The sequence below is a fragment of the Lates calcarifer genome, linkage group LG20 (genome assembly GCF_001640805.2).
Source record: "Lates calcarifer isolate ASB-BC8 linkage group LG20, TLL_Latcal_v3, whole genome shotgun sequence".
NCBI lineage: Eukaryota > Metazoa > Chordata > Actinopteri > Centropomidae > Lates > Lates calcarifer.
In genome coordinates this window covers 3,557,849-3,584,795 of record NC_066852.1, presented here as the reverse complement: position 1 = coordinate 3,584,795, position 26,947 = coordinate 3,557,849, and the positions used below count along the sequence as shown (strand labels likewise).

The following is a 26,947-nucleotide window of genomic DNA, read 5'->3' as shown; positions in this document are numbered from 1 at the left end:
AAAAGGTTAACTGGTAAATGTGAACCTGGGCCTTATTATCCCATGTTTTTGGGTGTAAATGACTGAACAATCTTTGGAATTGGTGCAGTATTGATCAAAGATGGTTTGTCGCCAACGGCGGCTGCAATGAAATCCAACTGGGCATTTGTTCGCGTTGAAGTACGTCCACTAAAGTGCTAGTTTTTGCCACTGACAGGCTCAGATTGTTGTTTTAAGTGTCTGACAACATTATGGACAGAATTCCTACAGAGACAAACCTTTTATTAATGAGTAAGATCCTTTCTGTTTAACCAGAAACATCACTATATATCAATACCAGACTCCATTGACAAAAACAGTAATTTTACTGAGGTTAAATTACCAGTGTCAGTGTCTGGCTATGACAACAGGGAGGGTTAGTACTTCAGACAAATAAGCTTAAAATAAAGTGTTTTTACTGCCTGCATGTTGTGAATTTCTCCGTCTATAAAGACAGACAGACAGAGGGTGCATTGTCATGTCTCTGCTATTGTCATTTTGTTTTGATTCATGGATGACAATGCTGCTAAATTTGGTTGTGACTTTGCCCTGAAGCAGCATTTACTTTGCCCTGAAGCAGCATTAGCGTGTAGAGTTTCCATTAGTTTATGTCAACAAATGAATCCTTATTAAAATCCAGCTATTTTAACTGTTTATTTGCAATCTCTTCATTCACAGCAACCTCGTCAGTGACGCATCATATAAACAAGGAGAATCTGGGTTCTTTTATTAGATTAAGGAAACTCAGAGCTGCAGTAGGATTTCTGCTGGAGAATCGTTAATTACTAGGCTTTAAATACAGTGAACCAGTTAGTGTGTGAATGGCAAAGACCACAACAGGGAACAACATCAACCTCCTCCTGGCTGCAGTCCAACAGCTCGAACACGAAATGAGCAAACCCTTGAGAAAATGAGGCTATGAACGGAGTTAAAACCTAAAACCAGCCCTGATCTCTTTGCCCTCAGTTCAGCTCATATCTGAACAAATAAGAGACAGAAAACAAGTTCTGCTCGAAGGCTGATTGGAACCACAGAAACCCTGCTGTGACTGATTTATACAAGCGTTGAGGACAACAACAAGGTTAAGGTTTTGTTTTCTCCATCAGATATCTCGGTTCATGTCGGTACCTGACGAGGAATCCTCCCTAATAAGGGAGGCCTGTTTGACTTTAGGCGACAGAAGAAGAAGCTGTTGGCCACAGTCTTCAAAGGCAAAAGGATTTCCTACTGACATCCAAGAATAGGCCAAGAAAAAAAACACGCTTTTCCAGATTCTCACAAATACAGCTGGTGGATTTGATGTCAGTGTTGCTGAGGAGCTATCACGGAAATCAAAACGTTTTCCCACTGAACCAATAAAGACCCTCTGAGGGCTTAATCTGAAAATGTCTGAGATCAGAGGAGATAGTCACAGAACACAGACACTAGAGAGAGATGTCTTTGTGCTGATTCAAGTTAAACGCACACCTACTCACCAGAGGGATGTGATTTTTAAGAATTATTTCGTCATAAAATCAAGAAATATGCCAACGGGAATAAGTCAGTATGTCCATTTTTAACACGCAGGAACTTAGAAATCAAACGCCTCCATCAAATATTAGTACCGAGGTGTTTTCTCATCGTTCATTCAGCCTTGGTTGTTTGGCTTGTGCATGGTGTTGCTTAATCAATCCAACGGACAGCCGCCCTAATGAGTGAGTCATGGAGGTATTGATTGGAGCCATGCGAGGAGGGGGAGGTGTGCTGAGCGAGCGGGATCAATCCGAGCCCGGAGCAGCAGCAGAAACAGAAGCAGAAGCAGAAGCAGCGTGGGTTTCGTCTCTGTGAACAAGACTCCCTCGCTGCCCCCGATCAAGGCCAGAGGAACATGTAGGATTTAAACAGGATCTGTGCATCACGTTCACAGAGCTGCGTTATGAATTATTGTGAGACTGCAGCTCTCGGTACCTACTGGTGCGCACAATAAAGAGAAAGATAAATGATGGTGCTGCTCAAATATAACAAACGCTGCTTCACTCCAACAAGGACTGTCCTCAGGTTTATGTTCTATGTTTACACAGCGCATACCAGGAATACGTCAAACACTGATAGTATAGTATAAACACTAAGTAACAGAGTTTGATTCATTGTGATTGTTAATGTATTTTTCCTATTGAAACGATTACAAAAACACTAGAAATGATCCTTTAAAGTCTGTGTTAAGCAGTAACACTAATGCGTTCTGAGTTAGTCACACCACAGAGAAATGTGCTATTAATCACCCAGCTAAATTTGAATGGTTAAAAAAACTCTGCAGTTGTTTTTTAATGAGGGACAGCGATTTCTTTGGTCTGGCAACGAGGTAGAACTTCTACTGAAAGTAACACAGGAATATTAAGCTGCTATGGCGACAGAAAACATAGATTACGTTATCATTTCCACAAGTCTCCGAACTGAGATTCATGATTTGACTCTATCTGGACACAAATAAAGGCAAAAATAAACACAATAAATGAAATAATAAAAGCTCAGCCTAGTGAAAAATCCACCGATAATCCACCACGATCTGACTCGGCCTGCGATTATGACTGATGCTCTCACAGATAAACAAACTAAGTCAAGAGCAAACACCGTCTATGACGATATTTTAGAAACACATAATTAAGAGACGTTGTTTTCTTTGTTCATAAATCTCTACAGCACACACAGACTGAGGTCCAGTGATTTCTATTCACCAGAAATGAGACAACAGAGTCGTGTCAGTACATGTATCAGTGCAGTTTTGTTGTGGAGGTTAAACAATAGAGGCCTAAAGGTGAATATGTGAATATAAACCTCCATCCTTTCACAGCTCTGTTTATCAGACCTTTATTAATGCACTGAGGTGAAAAATACATCATTTTGTTGTAGGCTGGTCAGTTTTTATGACTCTCCTGACAAGTGCAACAATAGTTTTTTAAATAATTTAACTGGAAACTTTTTCCTACCAGAAGTTTAAAGCTGTGAAAACAGTTCACAGTGAGGTCTGAGGATTATCCAGAGTAGCTGGGAAACTGGTTCCCGAAAAACCTGCTGCAAATATAGCTCTTGCTTTAAGCTTTTTAAAATCTTTTCATCTCCTCTCTATTGTGGTGGAGGCAGACGTCACAAACCCCTCTGCAAATAAAACCAAATCTTCAGAATCTTCATGGATAGATGGCACTAAGGTTTTTGTTGTGACTCGGCACTGTAACGTAAAAGCCGAGGAAGGTAAATTAATATTGAAGCTAAGCTGCTCGTGCGAGCATGTGATGCGTTTTGGCCTTGTGATTATCGTTTCAGAACACTTCGCCTGTAAGTGACATTTTCCTTTATTCATAAGGCTGCATATTTCTGGCTTGAATTCAGCCTGCAGCACAAACTGATTAACTGCAATTAATGTATAACTGTCTGGGATCAGCACATAGACAACGAGAACTCAGGAGAGAGCGCACCTCCGCCAAGGTCAGAAAAACATCATGTCAGTCTGGGTCTTATAACAGGAAAATAAAAGGAAAAGTCGTCTGGTAATATAAATCATTATTTCTCATATCCGCCACTTTTAAACGTATCTGCACCAACATTTAATTGGTACGTCCCATCCCTCCAACAAGTTTGGCGTAAATCGGTTTGGTACTTTTTGAAGTCCTGCAAACAAACAAACAAGCAAACAAAACACAACTTTTCTGCCTTGCAACCAGTTAAAGGAATAGTTTATCATTTTTCAGAAACTTCTGTCTTCTTGCTGAGAGTTAGATGGAAAGATTGATACCACTCTCATGTCTGCACGGTTAATACAAAGCTACAGCCAGCAGCCTGTTAGCTTAGCTTAGCATAAAGACTGGAAACAAGGGGAAACTGCTAGCCTGGCTCTGTCTAAAGATAACAAGCATCTCTGGTCAGCTCACTGATCAACACGTTATATCTTGATCATTTAATATGAACAAAAAAAGGAGTGTCACAATGACACACTGTGGTTTTACAAGGGTCAGGTGTTTTAGTTCAGCTCTAACTCCTTTAGGACTCACTTCCTTCTGAGATTGAGTCATTTGAAGCCTGAAAAGATTAAATATAATTTATTTCACAAATAAATTGTTATTTTTTCCATCCTAATCATTTTGTGTCCTCTCAGATTTATCTTGGAGTTACTTATCTCTATATTTGCAACCACTGAGCTACAGCATACGTTAAGACATAGTTGCTTTTTCACTGCGTCTCTTCCCCAAGTCACTGTAATTCTTTTATTCAGAACAAAACACTGAAGGTCTGTCTTCAGTATTCAGTGCAGGGACACTCTCTGAACTAATGCTGCCTCATCCCACAGAGAAATCTAAATCTACTCTCAGAAAATTGCAGCTGAAAGAAAACATGTTCTTTTTTTTTCCTCCTCCCGAATCCTTAAAACTGTAACTGAAAGAACACATGTACAGTATATATAAAGGGTTTCTGTGGAGGCTGCTCTGGTGGAAGCAGGGTTTAGTTTCTCTCAGATGTTGGTGGACTGCTCACTGTATGTATATTCCTCATGTCTTTAGGGATCAGATTGCACAGAAGTGGGTGGGCTGTCAGCTAGACTGCAGGCTTTTCAGGAATCATCTGCAACAGTGCTGCCAATGTGATGAAAAGACTGTTTTATCCTCAGCGAGAACAAGAAGGAAAAAAAAAGAGCTCTAGTTTTAAGGAGCTTTTTTGTTTCATCTCCGTCTTGCTCACCTCTGAATGCTCCTCAGCACGTGCCACCTCTTCCTGCAGGAGGTTCTGCGCCGTCTGCAGGCTGTGCTTCTGGACGCGAGCTTCTGCAACGACAAAGAAACATCACTGATGCATGCTTAGGGGAGGAAGATGAGGTATGACTTCACTGGAGTTGGAAGAAAGAGAGAGAGAGAGAAAAAAAATCAAGTAACCAAGAAACCGCAGCAGAGAAAATTATTTTCCAAATCACAAAGAGCCTTCAGGGTATGTGCTGACGAGGAGCTGGTGGTGATGGGGTGGACAGTTTCTGGCTTGAAAAAAGGGAAAACAGGGGCTGTAAATATTCAACTTTGAGCTATTTTGGGAAGCTGGTCTTAGTTTGGTTTGACCACGAAACTGAAATCCATTTCTTAGTCTCATATTTGCCATCTCATCATATTGCTTTCTCAAATGCACCATTTATATTTCCTCTTGTTTGCAGCCAAAAAATCTAAAAAACGTCAACAAACAAATAATTAAGGATACGTCTCTTACAGCTTTTTGTTTTTACACAGCTCTCTTTGACATTGCAGCTTTTCAAGAACGCCCTCGAGACCTTATTGTTCACGTGCACAGACACACACACATCATATTTGAATTATTTATGTCCACGTCAATACGATAAAAAATGCAGGGAGCCTTAAACAAGAAAGACCGGGGCAGCGGCGGCTCACAAAACCGTAAGAAACCGCATGAAAACGGAACATTCAAACCACCTCACATCAACATTACTTCAGGAGCAGGCGAGCAGTGACGTGACGACTGACATGAACGTGTTCTGTCACTGTGACACATTAGGTCGGCAAACTGAGAGGAGACGCAGATGAAAACTGAACACTTCCAGTTTCTCTTTAAAGGATAATTCTATTTTCTATCACAAGTTGAGTCTTATTTTTGTTTGGGCCATCATTTCTATCAGTTAACAGAGACGTGTCTGCACAACCACGAGTGCAGTAACAGTAACTGATAATTGCTAATTGTGCAAATACAAATATATTTATATTTGCTCAGAGGGTGTGTGTGTGAGGCTTTGTGTGGACGTCTGTGTATCCTCCAACTGTGCACGCCCTTCTTCAAGTGGACAAGAAAGAAGCGTGATAAGAACCGTCCACAAAGGAGTATAACTGAGGCCTGAAGGTGTTTTCACAAGCAGCGTGACGCAGCCAGTTGTGCACTGATTTTTAGGATGTTGGTGGGACAGTTTGAGGACGCAGAGGAGCAGCTACCTGGATCCTTTGACCCACAGCAGCCTCAGGGGCCTGTGTGACTGTGATGCCTTTATGTGCCGTGCAAAAGCTCAGAAAAATCAACCTCCTGAAAAAATTACATCCCTTTTTTGCTTTGCATTATTCACCTCCTGTGTGAAAGGCCTCATGATTTAACATAGTTCACACACTTTACACAGCCAGTTTTTTTCATGCAATTTGTTCGTCTAAATATTTTCTGAACTGTTGTTTTCGCCATGTGTATTTTCACAAGGAAAGTGAAAAAGCAATGTCATTAAACAATCACCCAGGATGCCTCTGCCTGTGTGGTCCTCAGCCTCCTCAGATGTGGAGCTAGTTTCTCCATTAGTCTGTCCCACCGACATCCTAAAATACGTCTAGAACCAGCTGTGGTGAAGCTTCAGCATTTTTGTATCATTTATTCATCACTTCCTGGTGTGTAAAGGCCGTTAAACTTTGAAAATCCCTTTGATAAAGACAGAAAAAAAAACCCAGGAACATGATTATTAGTTAAAAAACTGCAAAAAATCTAAGAATATTTATCGTGGAAGGTACAATGTTGTTATTAATGAAGGTAATTACAGCCAAAACTATGAAAATAATGGAATAATCCTTTAAGATATTAGCCTCTTACCTGCTATATACTCAACATATTGCTCTATTATTGTCCATATAAGAAAAATTCCTCATATGAGTAAACTTACTTGGCGATAAAGATGATTCTGATTCTAATGTGTCTTTTAATTGGATTTCTGGCGAGTCCAGCTCGACTTACTGAGGTCATAACGACAAAAAATAAAAAACAACTGTACTTGCTTACACACAGGAGGCGCCGCTAATGCTATGTCTAACTAATGCCCAACAGATTCGAGCAGAAATGGGCACATCCTGCCTGATAAATATGTATGTAGTGCAGCGCTCAAACACAGCATGTGTTCACCTCCTGGGGACGGCGGTCGGTCATCATTATGAACAGGCTTGACCCAGCTGACTGCAAAGTGTGTCTTGTCCCTGCAAGAGACGCTGTGACAGCCACGCTAACCCCCACAGGTCAGACTGGGTTCAGTGGAAACCGGGGGGCAAATAAAGGTCACAGTAATGACTCTAATAACTCTAAAGCCCCCCGAGGGAAATCTCCCCCTCCCATCTTAAAAGACAGGGAGGAAAATGCACAAGTGTGTGTGCGGGCAGCTGCGTTTCTAGTCGAGAAAGTCTGCTTGTCACTGACGTACGGTAATGCAGTTTGGCAGTCAAATAATTCATCCAGATCTTTGGAGGCGATAAATTCCCTTTAAAAAGAAGAAGCTTTCAGAGCAGAAAACATTACGGCTGCAACAAACCATGTCTTTGATGCCGCACAGTACGTTCTGCTTCCTGTACCGCCGTCACCTCAGCATTAATAATCCATCGCTCTAGAGTTGTGGCCACCGTGAACACTGCTGTAGTAAAAAAACAAACAAAAAAAAAATGCAAGCATGCATTAAAGGAACGGCCGTGTTCATAACCTCAACACTGCAGATGTTGGGAGATGTTGGGGGTTGTAATGTGAGGTGACAGCCAGGCAAACAAATACTCCTGGAGCCAGCCGTATGTGGCCTACATTTTAGGGTGGGTGGGGAATGATGTGGGGGGGCGGCAGTGGACCTGGAGGCTAATGCTGAGCAGCGCTGCACTAACAAGTGAATGGTGTCGCTGATGAAGTAACACATTTTGTCTGGGAGCGGTTATGAGACGATGAGGAGTCGAGGCAATGACACTGCTGCTGCAGGAGAAAGAAAACACAGCGTGGGCTACAGTCTGACTGTAAAATGTTTCTACTTGACCCCTTTTGAGCTTGTAAAGAAGCTTCTTTTTGTTTATTTTTTGATCATTTATCGTGTCAAACCCTCAGTCACAATCAGCCCGAGAACATATCATCATCACAGTTTGCATTTTTAAAGCTGCGTTGCGACCGTACGCCTCTGCCATCCAGTCAAGCTGCAGGAAATATGGCCACAGTCTCCCCTTCTGTTCCCGATTCATGGCCAGAAAAGTGTCTTTCGCAGAACATTATGATGTCGCAGCGAAGTTGACCTTCGACCTTTTGGTTGTAAAATGTCATCACTTCATCATTTCATCCTGTTAGACATTTACGTGAAATTTTGTTACGATCAGCGAATGAATTCTTGACCTGCAGCCAAAAAACGTGTTTTTGTGCGTCTATGGTGACCTTTGATCTTTGACCTTTGACCACCAAATTTTAATCAGCTCATCCTCGAGTCTGAAGGAATGTTTGAGCCAAATTTAAAGAAATTCCCTCGAGGCGTTGCTGCAATATCGAGTTCACGGGAATGGGAAGGACGAACCAGAAGAATAATGTCTCCAGCCTCGGTGGACCGTCGAGGTGTCCGGGCCGGTCAGGGTTTAGACTCGACCCTCGACGGTGATCTGAGACGACGTGGACATCAAAACCTACCACCGTGTTGTTTGGAGGACTCGTGCTGCGGGTTAACGCTGATCGATGTGACAGTGCGGATGCACGGTGGGCTGAGCAGCGACCTCGCAGCAAACAGCTGATGTCGACATGTTAACGGACCTCGCCGAGTCCTCCGGTAAACACTCAGATACGATACAGATCAGCTGAACTCTGTCCATTTCAGAGGCTCCGATGCTTCTTATAATCACCCGTATCTGTTGTAAACTGGTCCCTGAATGCAGCACTGTGCCATATGTAACTAATACTGAATCATATAAATAAATACAGTTAAAGGCAGGGGTTAGACAGGATTCAAAAGAAATGTTTGCCAGATTATTGTAACTTTACAAAAGAGAAAATCAATCTAACACTTTATATAGCGACTGAGCAGGTGTTTGAATTTGTGTCAAAACCACTTCCATTGTTTTTCACCTTCAAGTACAGTCTGTTCAACATTCAATTTTGAGTTTAAAAAAAGCTGTTTTTACACATAATTCACTAACAGGAATCTTGCCAGTCTGTAATTTAACGTGGAGTTCCTCTTTAAGGCGACATTAAAAGGTCGCCCACAGCATAACAATGTCTCACCTAGTGCATTATTCATACCTCCCTTTACCAAAGGTCAGGTACATATATATATATATATATATATATATATGTGTATACATACTGGTCCTGTGACGTCTGAAGTGAGTTAACATGAAACTATAACACAGACATCAGTTTGAAAGCCAGACTTTGAGAGACATAACTTATAGATCCTGTCCATAAAGTGGCCAGGGGGTGCACAATATAAGAAACAATAAACCACAAATGTAAAGTCAGAGTCAAGTTTTAAACGGAGATTTGAACCTGCTATAACTGCCTTCTTGGTCCACAGCGGAAACAAGTTGTAAACACTGACATGTCATTACTTTTTTAAGCTGATTTTATTTCTCTTTCTGGTCCCTGCCAACTCCTGGAGGAAACATCTGCTTTTTAAGCTGCTAAACACTCCACCATGTCCATGTCAGCTACAGTATCTGTGTCTGGTGCTGAGCAGGTAGAGCACAGTGGGTTTTTAAAGCTTTCTGGCTGCCTGTTGAGAGCGAATCTAAACAGCGAAGACGTGGTCTGGACGGTTTAACAATGACTACATATCAATGAGACTGACCGATGGAGCGCCAGCTAAGAAACAACACACACAGATGCCTTCAGTCGATAATAATGAATTCAATTCTTTTTTTTTCCCCCTGAAATGCTGCTAACCCTACTGTCCTGAACAGTTACGGGAAATCAAGTGAAGAAATGCACTTCAACATGCCAGGCAAGCGATCTGCTGCTGATTTTACACAAATAGGTCATGGTGTTACAGATGGGGCCTTGCAGGGGCACAGACGTATCCGACTAGGCTTGAAAATTAGCCAGCGAGTCAGTAGTGAATTACACCCCCTGCAGCTCTCTGGCCTCATGTTTGTCCTCTTCTACCACACCGTCAGAGCGTGGGCAACCTCAGAGTGTTTTTTTCTCTTGATACAGGCCAACACAAGTGTGATAACAGCTTCACAGATTCTTGTGAAGCGCTACAAACCGAGATTAACGCTCTGCTGTTTTTCAAGCTCATTCAGGAACCTCAGTCCACTGCCACGCTCTCTACTGAGAGACAAAAAAAACATCAAATGATAGACAATATCTTTTTTTCCAACATCTGTTCCTTCCATGTTCTCATTGCTGTGGTGAGTCCTGTCAATCAGACAGTGTATGACAGCAGGGTGACATCTTTTTTTCCTCTCAGACTCTCGTTCTTTTGCGTTTCTGTGGGTTGATGATCTTTCTTCAGCCTGTTCGGTCATGGTCAGTTCTGCTCGTGGGATTAATGCTGGCTTTACGACAGCTGTCTAACGCCAGAACCCATGTTCCTATGAGTGGAAGACATCCTCTGACAGCTTTATATTCTGTCTATTTTAAGGATTTTTCCCAGTTTTGTTCCCATTTGGAAAGCCCGAGTCCCCCATGTGCTTTCACCATGTCAGTCCTGACTTTAATGTTGGTCGGGGGAGGGTATCCTTACTGTTCACAAACCAGCGGGAGTATCAACAGTGCAGACAAAGCCTTCAACGGCTTCTCACCTGCAAACTAGGGATGCAGCGATCCGGATATCAGGCATGACCTTATGCACATAAAATGCAGTTTCCTGATATAATCCAGCAGCTGCTAGATTTAAGATTTAAGGAAAAATATATGGGAATGGTATTGGTTTGTTCATCAGTGTCAACATCTACCCTTAGTTTAGGCATTATAATCTGTATTGGGAGAGATCAGTGCATCCTTACAGCAAACACCAGACATCTGCAACAAGACAGTGGCAGTGAATTTATCTCCTTTTTGTCCTGATACTTGAATTTCTCCGGGGGATTAATATCTGTCTCTACAACCTCCACTACAACTCTTTTTCCACAGGTTTAAAACACACCTGTTCAGATTACAGCTCAAACATTGCACTTACTTCAATTACGCTTCTTTAAAAGGGCTATCTGTCAGTTTTTTTTCTTCTTGTAAGTGGTAGTGATGGCCGCTTGCCAAGGCCTTCAGCCACTGTTGTGTTTACAGTACAAGAGGTTATAATGGGATGCTACAGTGAGGTCCTATCAGAAAGTGATGAGACAGGTTGGGGATAGCGGGTTAGCATGCTAACTTCAAAGAAAGGAAGTGATAGAACTAGAAGCAAAACGCTGGCATTGCTTTCCACAGCTGGAGACAGCTCATGGTGGGAACTGTTGAGTTTGTCTAAATATTATAATCTAAAAAGTATGGTGTTGACTGCTCTTTATGAAAAATGCCTCGAGATAACTTTTGTTGTGATTTAGTGTTATGTAAATGAAATCGACTTGACTTGATTTGGCAACAGCTCCTTTAAAAACATCAAAGGTATTAGCCATGCTAGCAGGCCTTGTGAGGCTGTATTTTGGCACATTGGTGGTGCTTTCAATGACAGTGCTAACAAGCTAATGTTAAGCATGTGTAATATGCTAATTGCTAATTAGCACTAAACACAACGGAAGCTAAAGCTAATGGGAATGTAATTAGCTTTGCAGATTTGACAATTGGAAGTCAAGAGTTAGCTGTTAGGACATTTCACTCAAAACAACAATGACAGCCTCATGGTGGCGCTACAGGGAATGTCGGGAGGTCCTCAAAATCAGTAGGATTCGTTGTCGTGGTACTGTAAACATCTGTACCAAATTTCATGGCAATCCGTCCAACAGTAGTTGAAATATTTCAGTCTGGACCAAAGTAGTGGACCGACCATTGCTGTCCATACAGCCCTTATCATTTCACACTGCAGCTCTCTGAACATACTCCTCTTTCTGAGCTTGAGTGTATTTACTGTGACTTGTTTTCTGAACAACAACAGCCAGACGTCTACACCAAGATGCACAAGTAAGCTGAAAGTGTCTGTGCCGAGCCCTGCATTTCTGCCGTGGCAGTAGATAGAAACTCTACGCCGTGCGCTTTGTCTGACAGCTTCACCTAACTGCTACCAACTGTGAGTAAAACCCTCAGCATCTTTACTTGCTCTGTGTATCCTCTGACACCACGTCTTTCACTCTGAATCCCTAAAATATGTATCAGACACTGAGCTCACTCACGGATTCAAAAAGCGAATCTGTCCTGACAGCAGAAAAAAAGAAAAAACACCTCATAAATGTCTACAGCACACAGTTCGTATCGCGCTGAGAACATGAGGGAACGTTCAGATCTTCTACACCTTTTAAAACCCACAAGTGACATGTTGACGTTGAGTCAAAGGGTGTAATCTTTTTTTACTCAAATCTGGAAAGTCCCAAACAAACAAAAAAAAGCTTCGTTATAGAAACCATATGCACTTTGTTCTGTAGCTGCAGAGGTGCCGGACTGAAACAATCCCACAGGAAGTGAACATAAAAGCCTTTTCTCACAGCTCCCATTTACTTAGATCTGTTTATGATGGCAACGAACACACCCACAAAATCCCATTTTGATGACCGCACCCAACATCACAAATAAAAGTATGAAAATGAGACACAGCGAGTACAGTCCTGCAGCAAGATCCTCAGCTGCTGACCCCTGTTTGTGCTGAACTTGTGGGTGTGAGGACAAAATACAGTGCGGTCAGTGGGTAAAGGTTCAACTTGGTGTAATTTTCTTCATCATAAGGACATAATTTCTGCACTTTCATGCTCCTTTGATGTGAAACATGAATTGGTACGTGGATTACAGGGGATTAAAGAAGTACTGTAATAGACAAAAGGTGCAGTCTAGTCGTTGTCAGCAGACTGAGGCGGTCTAACAGCTGAAAACACTCAATGGCATCAAACGATGCGCCACAGTCTACCTACAATGGTTTGACTAAACCGATGCCAGGAGCCAAACATGAGGCTGTTCTACTTGCAGAGCCAACAAATGGTGTTACAAGTTGTTACAAAGCCGCCAAAGTCATGCCTCATTTTCATGTTTCCCATGATGGCAAAAGTGTTTGTGTGCTTTCTATTTACAATTTAACCTGATACTGAATTCAAACATCCGATAGCATTAACAATGGGTTAATGTGCTAATGCTTCCATATAAGGCAATGCTTTTAACTTTGTTTATTTATCTATGAAGGGAACAAGGAAGTGCAATGGTTATTTGTTCATTTAATGACCAAACATGAAGCTATTTCCACACACATTTTCATTTTCCTACTGGCTACCAAACACATCATTTTAACCCTATGAAAATGAATGAAACATGCTACCATTCCTGACTTTGTTCTTCATGTCCACTGACTTCGAATATTGGCACAAAGTTGAAAATAATGATTGAAAATGGGATCATAATACCTTCATTTTGCAATTTTTTCCAAATCTAGAGCCTTGTAGAAAATCAACAGGGATACAGTAAAACTTTTAATGGTTCAATCAACGGAGAATGTATTTGTCTTGCATCTTGCAAGTTTGGTTAAGAATATGAATACTTTCCATGATATTAACGTTTTTAAGAGTGTAAAAACGTAATAAACATTGGAATTGAAATCTGAGACAGTGCTGCAACCACTTACTTCTTTTCTGTCTGATTTGACCTCTGATATCTGTGGTATTAAAATCTTTTCAGGAGCCCTACCCCTTCCTAAAGCCTTGATAAACTTGATAAGGTATGTTGTGTCTAGTTACTGCTGCCAAGCTATGTTTGAAACACTGTTCAACAGAGGAGGGATTTAGGATTTAGCGAACAGTCAATTTACTTCAGCCTGCCTCGCCTCATCTGGAGTTTTCAACACCCGCTGAGGAATCAAAATGTGGCCACATGGGAATATAAATACAGTTAACTAGCCATTTATTTGGTGAGCACTGATGTGTGATTATGACTGTGGACATAACTCAAAACAAATCACCGTTACTGTGTATTGCGGCTGCTGTGAGTTCTGGTTTCAAGCTGCTGTCACTTGAAATAGCAGTCTCTTACTCCTTTAACACTGATTTCCAATTATATAAACATAAAATGCAAAATCTAGAGAGAAGCTCTTGCTCTCTGATTCATAATTACTGACACTAAATTTGACAGGTTTATTGATGTTTTAAATAGCACTGTAGCTGAGCTGAAAATATCTCAAAAGTTCTGATGCTGTCAACATTTGGCCCGTTATCCATTGAAGTAAGACAAACGTGTTGGATATTAAAATGAGATGGACAAAATAAAAAAAAACACCCGAGACCACTTTGCTTGGTTTGTTCCCGAAATCCCTTTAAGTCCACAGTTATGTTTACTGGAGGACCAAATGCTAAACACATCCACATGTGTATTTTCCGTTATTTTTGTGGGAAAAAAATAAAAAACAAAGACTCCGGAGCTGAAAGACTGGGTTAATGTGATGGTGGAAATAACATTTTATAAATGTATGCGACCAGGAGGACAGGGAGTGTCCCTGGGACCGGTTCTAGACTTAGATCAAACTGTAACGATGGGTCTAAATAGATCAATCTCCTCTGTGTCGATGTGATCCTGTAGTTTGACTTGTCTTCCTCGCTGTTGTTTTGTTTTTCCTTCTGGATGAAGATTTATGTGCTCTACTCTGCCTCCACAATATAAAGAAATGTGCCACATGTTCCTGGATCCAAAAAACAATAATCCCGCATTTCAAACCCTCTGACAGAGACACCTGTTACTATAATGCAAAACAATTCAACAGCACCACAAACTACAGCCTCCAAAATGACCATAAAGTTGAATCAACACCTCTCTCTACAGACTCTTTCAACAAACAGGATGAAGTACATGTTCAGTGATGCCTGAAGAAAGAACCGAGTTATTACAACATGCAAAAAAAGGTGATTTTAAGTTAAAAAGGAACAGATGATAGCCGCTGTATGAGCCGCTCTGAGTCAGGACGGTCCTGTAAACTGTAAAATCACAAGACGGTTAGCTATCTCATACCAAATCTAGGAATCCCATTTACAAGAGGGACAGCCTGAAAACACACTGACCTGCTTATGCTCTGTTTATGTCTGTGGAGGGGATATTATCTCTGGCTACGAGATGCAGTGCAGTGATAAGATTCCACTTTATCTAGTCTATTTCTTCTGGGGAGCTAACGCTAGTGAAACGCTGTCTGCAGACATCAGGCTGAGGTGCAAGTGAATTTGTGAGCAGACTCTCAGTTTCCGCTCTGTCTGTTCTCAAATTGATCATTACAGTGGACGCCTCTGCTTGAACATCTGCTACTGACCGTCCACATGTAGCTGTAGGGATTAGCATTTATTTTTTTAAATATGCACAATGACGACACCTGCAACCTTGCTCGACCTAAAGAATATAGATGTCATGTTTTAGTTTTTTTTTGAATAAAAACCTGGAAACGTGTTCACAGTTTATTCTATAATGTGAACTTTACACAGTTCTATATTCAGGGAAAGAGCAGTGTTGCTTGCTTGTCGAATGTAGAAGATTTAAAGTTCGAAACTGTGTTTAATCATCGAGAATTGAAGCAAAATGAATCAATTCAGGACTTGAAATCAAATCGAAGCTGGAGATCAGCGCTGATATCCAGCACTATTAATCAGTTTGTTTCGATCGATCGGTACACGGTATCAGCTGATACTCCACCTGCTCGACTTCTCAAAAGTTTAAAGGTCAGAGACGATGATTAGCGGCTAGTGTAGCAGCAGGAGGAAGCAGGGAGAAACAGAAGCCAGTAAATAGTTGTGAGAAACTGTCTGGAGTTGACGTTTAGAAACACTCAAGGTCTCAAAACTCCACCTGGGAACCACAGCTACAGCACACTCTTGCCAGCTCCCCCTGGTCACAGACCTGTGCACGAAACAGCAGGATGTATTCAACAATACAGCTGTCCGCCTTGATCCACTCACACAGTTTGTCTCTGCAAGGATTACTCGCCTCAAGAAAACCCTCGTCATTCACCTTTTTTTCCCCCCTCTCCCCTCCCGTCCCGTCCCTCTCTATCCCTTGTTGGACCAAATGAGAATCAGATGTTTTGCAGAGGAAGGACGGACCCCCGCCCATCCTGCTTCGCTGGGGAGGTGGGATAGCATCTGGGTAATGCGCGCACATTGACAGGAAGTTTAACATTCCTCCCAACTTCCATCACTGGCCGGCAGCTGAGGCAGAAATCTGGCAATACCCCCACTTTTTTTTCCCTGAGAGTAAACCAAGCGCTGGGCCTGCTCCATTAAAGCCTCGCACTCGTTAGAAATAAGCAGCGGTTGACAATACCTCTGGAAATTAATGCAGACGGATTTATTTTATCACCTGCTCCTTGGCTCGGCTCTTACAGCCCTGAGGAATTTCTCTACGGCTCGCCCCGTGAGGCTTAAAAATTTAGGGCCGCGGCTTATGAGACATCCTCTGGTGCTGCCCCTATGGCTGCCCCGTCAAAAGCATGACTCGCCTAAACAAAGACAAGGCTCCTTTCACCCCGCAAATTCCTTGACAACTGCTGCAAGCTTCCTGCTGGCATTTGATATGCTCCATTTCGTTCCCATGACCAAAAACTCCAGTCATGCTGAGGCTTTTTTCACTGAGCGGTTGAAGAGCTCGTCTCGCTGACACTCCGAAGCTTTTTCTGTACTCTGATGTGAAACCCTCCCTCCCTCGCTCCCTCGTTCTGTCACAGAGAGTCAAAAGTGATTTAAATGTATTTTTCTTGCTTTCTATGCCTTAAATGGTGCAGTAAAGACAGCTGTGTTGTCTTAGTGCAATTACAAGGGAAGACAATGAGGAGCCACTGTGGGATATCACGTATAATTAGTTTTAACCTTAAGTGGTCAGGACGTAACTTTTTCTTGGGCTTTCTGCGATATTGTCTCTTGGTTTGTTTTCATTGCAGTTTACATAAAACCCTATGAAAGCGGTGCAGCTGTTTAAGTTTTTTAAAAAAGGGCAGATGTTTAAGGTCATATACAAAACAGTCCTTTCATCAGAAAAAAGAAAAATCTGTTTCACTTTCTCCTCGCCAGAACAAATTTAGCCATCCAGTCCTGGAATTTGAACCCGTGACCTTGTCATCATCACCACACTCCTCCTGACTTATGTCTCCACGCTGATCGTCCACTGACATCCTATCTATATGAAACCAGAACCAGCTTCCTCCCTCCTCCACCACCACCACCCCTCGTCCTCCTCTTTGTCTCTGCAGCTCTGGGGTAAACTCACCAAGCTGACTCTGTTTTTCCCAGCATGTGGTTGCCAGGTTGGACAGTTCCCGGTATTTCTCCGCCAGCTGGAGTTTGCCGTTATTAAGGCGGGGTCGTCGGGCCAGGCTCTCCTCGGCCAAGCTCCGGTTGGAGGTCAGCAGCGTCTCCCTGTCCACTTGAAGCTCCTGGAACTGAACAGAAGGACAAAGTTAACGAAAGGTCTGGTTGAGCTGCAACGATTAATCAGCAACTATTCTGATAATAAAATAACTGTTTTAGTCGTTTCTGGATCAAGAAGCATCAAATATTTGATGTTCCAGCTTCTCCAATGTGAGGATTTGATGCTCCTCTTACAGGAGAGTAAACTGAATGTCTTTTGGTTTTGGACTGTTGTTGCCTTGGTCTGTGGGACATTATAACATGCATTTTCCCTGTTTTCTGCCATTTTATAGACAAAACTAGAATTACCGCTTTGCGGTCATATATGCTTCTGCCAACCAGCCAAGCAGCAGGAAATATGGTCCATAATCTCCTCTTCTGTTCCTGAGTTATGGCGTTGAATAATGGCCAGAAGAGTGTTTCTGCAGACCATTATAAAAGTTGAACTTTGACCTTTTTTGGATATAAAGTGTCATCACATCATAACTTCATCCTATTAGACATTTGTGTGAAATTTAATCATAATCAGCAAATGAATTCTCGAGAATGGCCAAAAGCGTATTTTGTGAGTTCAGCAGTGACCTTGACCTTTGACCTTTAACCACCAAATTCCAATCAGTTCATTCTTGAGTCCAAGTGAACGTTTGTGACAAATTTGAAGAAATTCCCTCGAAGCGTTACTGAGATAACACCTTCGCAGAAAAACTCACACTTCAACAATTATTTGATTATCAAAATAGTTGACGGTTAACTTTCTGTCGACTCGCTAATCGATTAATCAATTACAGAGAAGCAGTTACAGAAATAAACACACTGAATGTCTGACCAGAAATAGATTCAGTTTAATCAAAATCTTACAGATTATAACTTTAAATATTAAAACGGTAGCACAGAAAATTAAGAAGCAAATCCTCGTCCATCCTCCCAGCCATGTTGGAGACGACGTGGGGCTGTGAATGTAGACCATTCTCACATGTTCTGACTTTGTTTTGGAGTTGTTCACTTGTTAATGTCAAACTTTGGGCTATGAGAGGACAGATATTTACTGAAAATCTTATTAGCAGCCTGTAACAAGGCTGTCACAAGGAGATGAGGCGAGGCAGAGCCACCAACACAACAGAAGAAGAGATGAAAACTGTGAGTGAAATGTAAGTTATGGAGCAACTGACTCATAGGATACAAACACAAGAGGAACATTGTTGAGAGAAAATGAAAGAAATGGATGATATTTACATGTCAATGACTGAGACACAGAATAAGTCACAGGGACAAGTAGGTTTTATAGAGACCAGACAATCCAGATCATTTCTTTGTGTTGCTGTTTTGTGTGTTTATATTCTTTTGTAAAGTAAAAAACAGTAAAAAAATAAAAGTCATTCAAGGTCACAATTCAGAGCTTTTATGGCTTCAACATGCTGTTACATGTAGGCGCCATGCTGGTTGAGGTAATGTGTATATACTGGGGGGGATGGGTGGAGAAAGTCACCCTGTCACTACACCATAAGAAAACGATAAATTATTGATTTGAAAGCCACTCCCTACGAGCGATGCCAAACAATACTGTCGAGAAACGGTTAAGTATCTCAAACACAAAGCCACTCTGTGACACTGTAAAAAATCTGAATCCTCTGAGCGCTCCATCAGTCTCAGGCATTCCTGTGACTCTGCCCGGCCGGATACATTTCTTGCTCAACTGCTTTTCTTTCAACAGTCAGTCACTTCGGGCCCCCCGAAGGCCATTTCATTTGAGCCCCGGCGTTTGTACGGTGCATCTGTCTCACATTTTCCGGTTCATCAAAAAGTGTCTGTGCGAGTCCCGAGTTAAGGAGGAATTTGCAGAATGTTGCCCCCGTTGTCAGAGGAGGGAACGAGACGCCGCAGATCTGCTGCTTATTCAGAAGAATAAAAAGATAACACGGCTCGTGTTCAAGGTTCGCGGCCCAATCCTCCGCGCCGTTTCCTTAAACAGGAATCCAAAAACGGACACTCCATTTCCTGCTTTGGCTGGTCCGTTCATCAAACAACTGCTGCTGCAGTCTTCAGGGAGTGAATGTTTTTTGTGTTTTGAAGCAGGGCTGACAGTGTTTACCGTCGCTGACAAATGACACTTAGGGAAAATGACGAGGAGCAGCGGCTCGACCTGTCTGACCACATGAAATGCAGTAAAATAGGTGTTTTCTCTTTTATCCTAAATGACGCTCAGACCTTAATGAGGCTTCTGCAGAAAGAAGGCATCAATTTAAAAGTCAGCCTCAGAGGAAACTGACGAGGTGCTAAGTCTTTTCCATGAAAAGGAATCCTTCATGTAACACCAGGCCTGCACTGAAATGAAGGGACGTTTCAGCGGGACCATTTGGGACGAGTTTAAAGCAGCTATGACAGCTATGTTCAATATTTTTATAATCATGTACCAAATGACCGGGTGCAGTCAGTGTGAAAAGGGGGTTGCTTGTGGTGAGAAATATGTCTCAGCTCATTGTGTTTGGTTTTTCCGGAGCCTTGCAACATTTTTTTTTATCTATTCTGGTTCTCTCTCGCTGCTCTCACGCTGTCGTTGTTTTTTGGCCACAGCAGGCCGCTAATTTAAGCAAACAAGCCGCTGATAAACCCACTGTACACTTCCTGCTCGACAACAAACAACAGACAGACACAGTTACGAGAGCAGCTGGTGAACACAGAGGAGCATTTAGCAGCTAAAGAGCCAAGATTCTTCCCTCGGCAGCTGGTGGAGACCAAAAACAGAGCTAAAAGAGACGGACAAACTGCAATTAATTCATTATGCAACATGGCAAATGTTTGACACTAGTGTCAAGGCTTAACCATGAGTAAATATCTATTTACCCTTTTTTTCTTACCGATATTGGTGCTATTATTGTCTATACATGAAGGTACAGGCCTGTATTTGTGATCTACATATTTTAAATATACAGATATACGTTTGTTCCAAGCATAAACACAAATTTAAGTACTCTATATATATGACTGACTTAATGTGAAACAAATGAGACAGAACTGCTATAAACAGTGAAATTAAGAGTGTTCATTACTATCGATACGAGTAGCCGCCATCTTGAATTCTTACATCAAGGTTGATGGGGTTGCTCCAACTTTCCAAGTTGAAAATCCAACTTCAGAGGTCGTTCCAGTTTAAACTTTCGACCAGGAACTTGGAATTTGCAACTTCTGAGTACAACTGAAACGCACCTGTATTGGATGTTTGAAGAGTTCTACCTGCCTGCCGACCAAGAACCGCATATCCATCCATCGCGAGAACGTGCACGGCTAAAGTGTAAACTACCAGCATTAAGACGACAGACAACTCTGTCAGGAGCCCGCCAGGAGAGACACTCCCCGCTACGGTAGATATGTTCGTAGGTGGATTGTGTTTTCTTCTCACACAGCAAGGCTAGCTGTTTCCCCCTGTTTCCAGTCTTTGTGCTAAGCTAAGCTAACCAGCTGCTGGCTGTATTTAATGAGCAGATAGTGGTTATGATCTTGTTTATAACTCCATCTCTCTATGACCAGAAAGTGAAGGTTTTTTCCCCAAAATGCCAAACTATTCGTTTAAATGAAAGTAGAATAATTAGTGAACAAAACTAAGGTTCTTGACACTTTAACACACTGTGCTGCATCTGCACCAAAAATGTACTGAGGTGTGATACCCAGCTCTACTGAGGAAGTGATTCATGTTCATTCTGAAGAGACTTTCTGCCCCAATCTCATTTTGTTGTTGTGATTCTGAGAATCACCTCAGCCTCAAGAGGATCTGCAGGCGGCTGCAGTGCATTTGAGGTCACAATCTCCCTTTGTTCTTTTACCTGCAAACTGGTTTCCCCTCTGAGGATTTACGACAATATTCAACCACCAATCTGCAGGGTTATTAAGGGTCACGACAAAATGACGACTGTGGGAAGAAGCTCCCGGAGCACGGACAACAAAACCTTGATGTTTCAGATCATCGCACTAGAAATACAAATGACCTGACATGCAGCTTCTTGTGTGGACACTAACTAATAAGAAGAACGCTCCGCCAAGCAGGCTGTAGCGGTCATGGTTATGAATCGTTATGAATGATTAAACTCAGAGGTTTACATAACATTCATCATTAACATGAGATTAATGAAGCTTTCTGCTCCCAGAGCGAGTATGGAGATGAGAGACGGGTTGGGAAATCGTCAGTTTGTGCAGCCACATTTCAGCCAGCCACGACAACATATGGTTCATGTTTTGATATGTTCTGTCTGCAGTAATGTAATGGGAGCAAATGCACAAGTTTTAGATTATTAGTTAGTGACAGACAAATGGGAGCCTGGGTGAACACTCTCTGAAAACACCCCTGAAAGCTCTCTGGGTTGTGGCTCTGAGTCACTCTGCTCGGCACCCAGGGGAGAGTTGTATGACCTCTGAGTGAGATTCAACCACTTTGGCTCCATCGTCCCGATTCATTCACAGAGCCAGGTTTCAAATGACACATCCTTCGCCCCAGAACCTGGGCAAATAAGTAATGCCTTTCTTTTGTTTCTAAGCGAAATCACATGACATTCAGCTTTAAAATGAAGGAAGAAGAGAGCAGATGGAGACAGCAACGCAAAGGTCCAGCTGGCACCGGTTTTTCTTAACCATTTAATCTTCTGGATGTAAACGCAGTGAGAACATGTATGATAACGATGAGTAGCCCACACTGGTTATGTTTCACTGCACCCACTGTTGTTGTCACCCCACCCACAGCTATGCAAAAGCAATGCAATTCTATAGCCTACTGAATCCTGACTGAGAAAGTCAATTCCGTTGGAGCACCCCCCGAGGCAAACCTAATGAAAATGGGGCCCATGAAAAAGTTTGGAAACTCCTGGTAGACTGTGTGTGTGTGTGTGTGTGTGTGTGTGTGACAAAAAAGGAAGGATGAAATATTAAGTACTGCTTGACGCCAGGAAGGTCATCATGCAGCCCCAAAACGTGCATGTCTGACATGGAGACGAATGCACGTGGAATTCCATTCAAAAATCAGTACATTTTTATTTTCTATGTTATTACGAAAAGCTGCACAAATGAAAGAGTCTGACCTGAGATGTTTTCTAAAGATAAGAAACCACTCTTTAATTCGGCTCCAATCTTACAAATCAATGCCCAGTTAACACCAAGAAAAGTACGCTTTTTATTTGAAACTAACTACGCTCGCTAAAGGCAATCGCTGTATCTTAGAAGGGAAAGGACTGAAGGGGACTAGTTGTAAAAGTTGCAGTTTTATTCAAAGGGGTGTTGCTGTATGTATTGAAGTAACGCCGAAATTAAGAGTATGCCACAAAAAGTCGAGTTTTATCTCAAGTCACCTTCTACTTTGTGTGCAAGTCCACGCGGGGATGAATAAACTCTACATTGCTGGGTATTTAAACGGAGTTCGGCGTGTGGAATAAAACCACACAACGGTGCGTTTTGGTGGCTTCAACACCACGATATGATGCTTCCAGCACAACAAGAACGCCTGTAGAATAAAATAATCACTTACACAGACCGCAAAAACAAACCACTTTGTGTTTCCACCTCGGTTCAGTCACTAATAAATTGCCGCAAATATTAGGAGACGCGGGGTTTGTGGAAACGAATTGGAAATCCGACCACTCGCCACGCAGACAATCGATGAGCCATGTAGAGCGGATTTGCGTTACTACACATAAAATGTGGTGACTAAAAATCACCTAAACGCTCATTTTCAGCGACGACAAAAAGACGTACGGGCAGAAAAACGACGGAACCACATCATTAAAGATGAAAGAAGAGATTTAACAAAGCGTTAATGCAGCGCAAATTCCTCTCGGCACTTTGGTTCTTTGGGGAACAGAGGATACCCACCGTCTCATTGAGGCGAATAATTTGGTCCATTTTGTCGTCGTTTTGTAAAAGCTCCCTCAGCTCACTCGTGCTCAGAGCCCTGTAGCCGTCGGGACAAGTGCCGGACTCCTTCACCGTGGACATTTTATTCCTTCAAATTGCGACTGAAGACGGTTCGGAGGCATAAAGTCCGCACAGCGGTTACATCTCGCTCACATCGGAATGCGATGTGATCTGCCCGCATGCAGCGTCAATAAGGGGACACCGTTAACCGTTGCACTTCCTGCCAGCTCCTTCAAAATAAAACTTCTTGTAAACCTCTAAATTTTTATTAACAAGCTAATTTTCATAATATTTGAGGGAAATAAATATTTTTATTTTTAAATTAAAATAATAAAGTGCTTTGTAAGAAATGTAAAAAGTTAGTAACAGTTATAGATAAAATAAAAATAATGTTATTATGGAATATGACACCGTTTATACACAAAATGCAATGTGAGCAACAGTTAATTTTATTAATTTTTTTTAGTAAAATAAAATAAAATGAAAAAGAATGAGAAATAATTTACAAAGAAATAAAATATGTATTTTTTTATTTGTATTTCATATTACATTTTTAAAAATGGATTGAATTAAAGAAAAACAGTGATGTTTAATATATTTATACCTTTAACAAAAACAATTATTGCAAATTATTATTCTAATGATCACAGATATAGCAGTAAATAACAGCAACTACATTGTTCCGTAGATTTTATATCATAATCCCTCCTTAAAACATTTGAAATTCGAATTAAATATGCATGAAAATAAATTCCCTCAGTGCTGCTTATGCTCTTTAAACCAGACTGAATTTCAGGACAAACTGATTTTGTGTCTCCTGTCCAACACCCTTTGAAGTTTTTGTGTCACCGAGGCCATTTTGCTTGAAAAGAATCACACAAACCCCTAATTTGTTCATGTGCAAGACTTTAGCTTATACACTACACTTTCAGCTTTTATGTAGGCTCTAATAATGTTATGAATGAAGTGTATGCTAATGAGGTTTGGTCTTAGAATTACACACAAAGCAAACTGAGGTGAAAGACCACCTATGCTCGGTATGGAAATGGAGTTTTTGAGTTTGATCTCAGAGCTACAGTGAGCAGCTTAGAGCTGGTTGAAAAAAGAAAAGAAGAATCAAGGATTGAAAAAGGATATTATCTTGAGCATTGCCGGATTAACCTGATACCGTACCCTGAGGCAAACATGACTGAATAAACCACCTTCATTAACTTCTGCATACTACACTTTGAACGTCAGCTGCCTTTTTATTCTTGTGCTGCTTTTTTGTTTTGTTGGGTGAAACACAACTTTACACTTTATTCTATTATATTCTACCCTGTTAATAGTTTTATTTGGTGTTATAAAAAAGTTAATACAGGTTCTATGAGGAATTACATTATGTCGATTTGACACAAAGGTTTATTGCTCCGGCTATCACCACATAAAATCTTTTATCACATAATATAATGTTATCTGCATAAACACACCTTATTTAACACCTGTTTCACTTTATATTTATTCTTTATAATAACTGGTTGTTGTCGACAGTTGCTTTTCATCTAAATCAAGTTGGCACCTTTGACTTTAACCTAACTTCCGGTTTAAAGTTTTCAAAATTAAAGATCACATTCAGTTCAATTCCCTCTTACTTGTCATGTACAAGTTACAGGTACGAAATTAAACGTGCACTGCCCGCCAAAGCTGCTTTATAGAAACAAATACAAATATAAAGTGAAAACACAAACAAAAGATATCAGAAAATATCTATATATGGAAATGAAGGCACTTAAAGTTAAGGGATTAAAACAAGTTGACATAAAGAGATGCATGAGATGTATAAGCACAAAACAAAACAAATTAAAGATATTTACACTTTATTTACCATCATTTTTAGCTGGCCAGCTACTGCTCTTTACAAGAGCTATACAATTTATTAAACATTAACTGTCCATAAATGCTGCATATTAATGCATTACAAATAAATAAATAAATAATCTACAGCACATTACTAGTAAATTCTTCCACCAGGCTGTGTGTGATTGCTACTATGAGGTGAAAGAGGAAAATTGTGATTGCAAAATCATGTGTAACTGTGGCCACATTTTCTCATCATTGAGCTGAAATGATTTTCATGTGTTTCAGCTGTTTTTTTTAAAGCACCAATGTCCCCAGGCTTTCACCTACTTTTTGTGTACTTTTTGGCCTGCATCATCATCATCATCATCATCATCATCATCATCATCTTTTGGAGCGCCCCTTCAGTTCACTAAACCCTAAACTGTGGCACAGTCCCAACATCCAAACCCACTCATATCCATTAAACGGCTCAGGACCAAGTGAAGCAGTGACGGATGACTGACAGTGTATTATTATGTGGTCCGTGTGAAGGATTATTAGATGTATGTAGGTCACCTAACTATTGGCTTAAGGCGTTTTTTCACAAACATACCTAAATGATTTTTTGTGCATTTTTCCCCCGTCAATAATCTAATATTTGGCCAGCCTGGGGCATACACAGAGTGAATACACTGAGTGAGGCGCCACAGAGCTGTGCAGCCACCAGGGGGCGCCTGAGGCAACCAGGGTGAAAAAGAAATTGAAAATGGAATCGGATTAAAGTAACTAAAATTGCATTCAGGGCCCCAAAAACTTCTGGAGACACCAAATGGGGCAAATTTCCATATGTTATTTAGTTTGTAGATCAATATATCTCATGCAGTGATGGAAAGAAACTCGCCTCTCTCTTCTAACTCTGTATGTCCGGGGGAAATATTGTACTTTATTCCACTACATTTATTTAACAGCTGTGGCTATTGGATGCCTTTCAGGATATTAAAAACATATGGTAACCACAGAAAATACAATGTATTGTAAAGATTAAACCAGTTGTTTCCAATCTTTTTGGCTCCTTATAAATAATAAAATATCTCATCACATTTCAGATTTATTTGAACTGTCAGCAGCTCCACCGGGGAGACATTTTTCCTCTAAATTTCTCAGATGGCTTTATTTAAATAACTGTTTTAGGCCCAAAGATGTAAATTATTTCACATGCAAAAATGAAAAGATTAGGGAAAAATCTTAAAGTGTGCATGTACATTTTGCTCACAACTTTGAGTTGTGCCTTACCCTTTATTAAAAGGTATTAATTAATAATTCATTAATGGCGAATAAACAATTCATTAATGCTTTATAGCTCAATTATAAGCCTTTAAAAAGGATAACTTCTGAGTTGCCAGGTTGAGGAAAAAATCATCCTCGAGCATCACACATGCTGTGTTGTTTGACCACTTGTCCTCTGGAAAAATGCTGCAGGACATCTGGACCAAAATCAATTTATAAAAAACTCATCAACATTTACAACCTCAAACTAGATGGTTTACTGTAAGAAATCCTATTAATGAAATAAAAACATTTGTAACTGCACTTAACTGAGACATAAAATCCTTCAGCTGCAGGTCAGGAGCTTCAGTTAATGTTCACATCAAACGTCAGAATGGGGGAGAAATGTGTCCTCAGTGACTTTGACTGTGGCAGGATCATTGGTGACAGACAGAAACTGCTGATCTCCTGGGATTTTCACACAAAAAAAACATCCAGTGAGCTGCAGTTCTGTGGATGGAAATGTCTTCTTGATGAGAGGGGTCAGAGGAGGAGTGTTGGAGCTGACAGAAAAGCTACAGTTACATGTTGAACCTGGGCTGCAACAACAAAAGACCACGTCAGGTTCCACTCCTGTCGGCCAAGAACAGAAATCTGAGGCTGCAGTGGGTACAGACTCACCAGAACTGGACAGTTAAAGGCTGGAAAACATAGCCTGGTTTGATGAATCTGGATTT

At 41.2% G+C, this 26,947-nt stretch overlaps 1 protein-coding gene across 2 annotated transcripts in view; it reads right to left on the bottom strand.

Annotated features, from left to right (window-relative positions):
• The window catches only part of vps37d (VPS37D subunit of ESCRT-I), a 37,431-nt gene extending 14,122 nt beyond the window's left edge, over nt 1–23,309 (bottom strand). The window contains exons 1-3 of one of the 2 annotated variants that reach the window (XM_018691472.2): nt 23,085–23,309; nt 17,095–17,266; nt 4,729–4,811 (exon numbers count right to left, since the gene is read on the bottom strand). In XM_018691472.2, coding sequence (XP_018546988.1) covers nt 4,729–4,811; nt 17,095–17,266; nt 23,085–23,207 — 378 coding nt within the window. In that variant the 5' untranslated portion in view covers nt 23,208–23,309. The remainder of the gene's footprint in view (nt 1–4,728; nt 4,812–17,094; nt 17,267–23,084) is intronic. The other variant, XM_051078395.1, reaches the window with a different exon arrangement.
• Between the last annotated feature and the right edge of the window lie 3,638 nt (nt 23,310–26,947).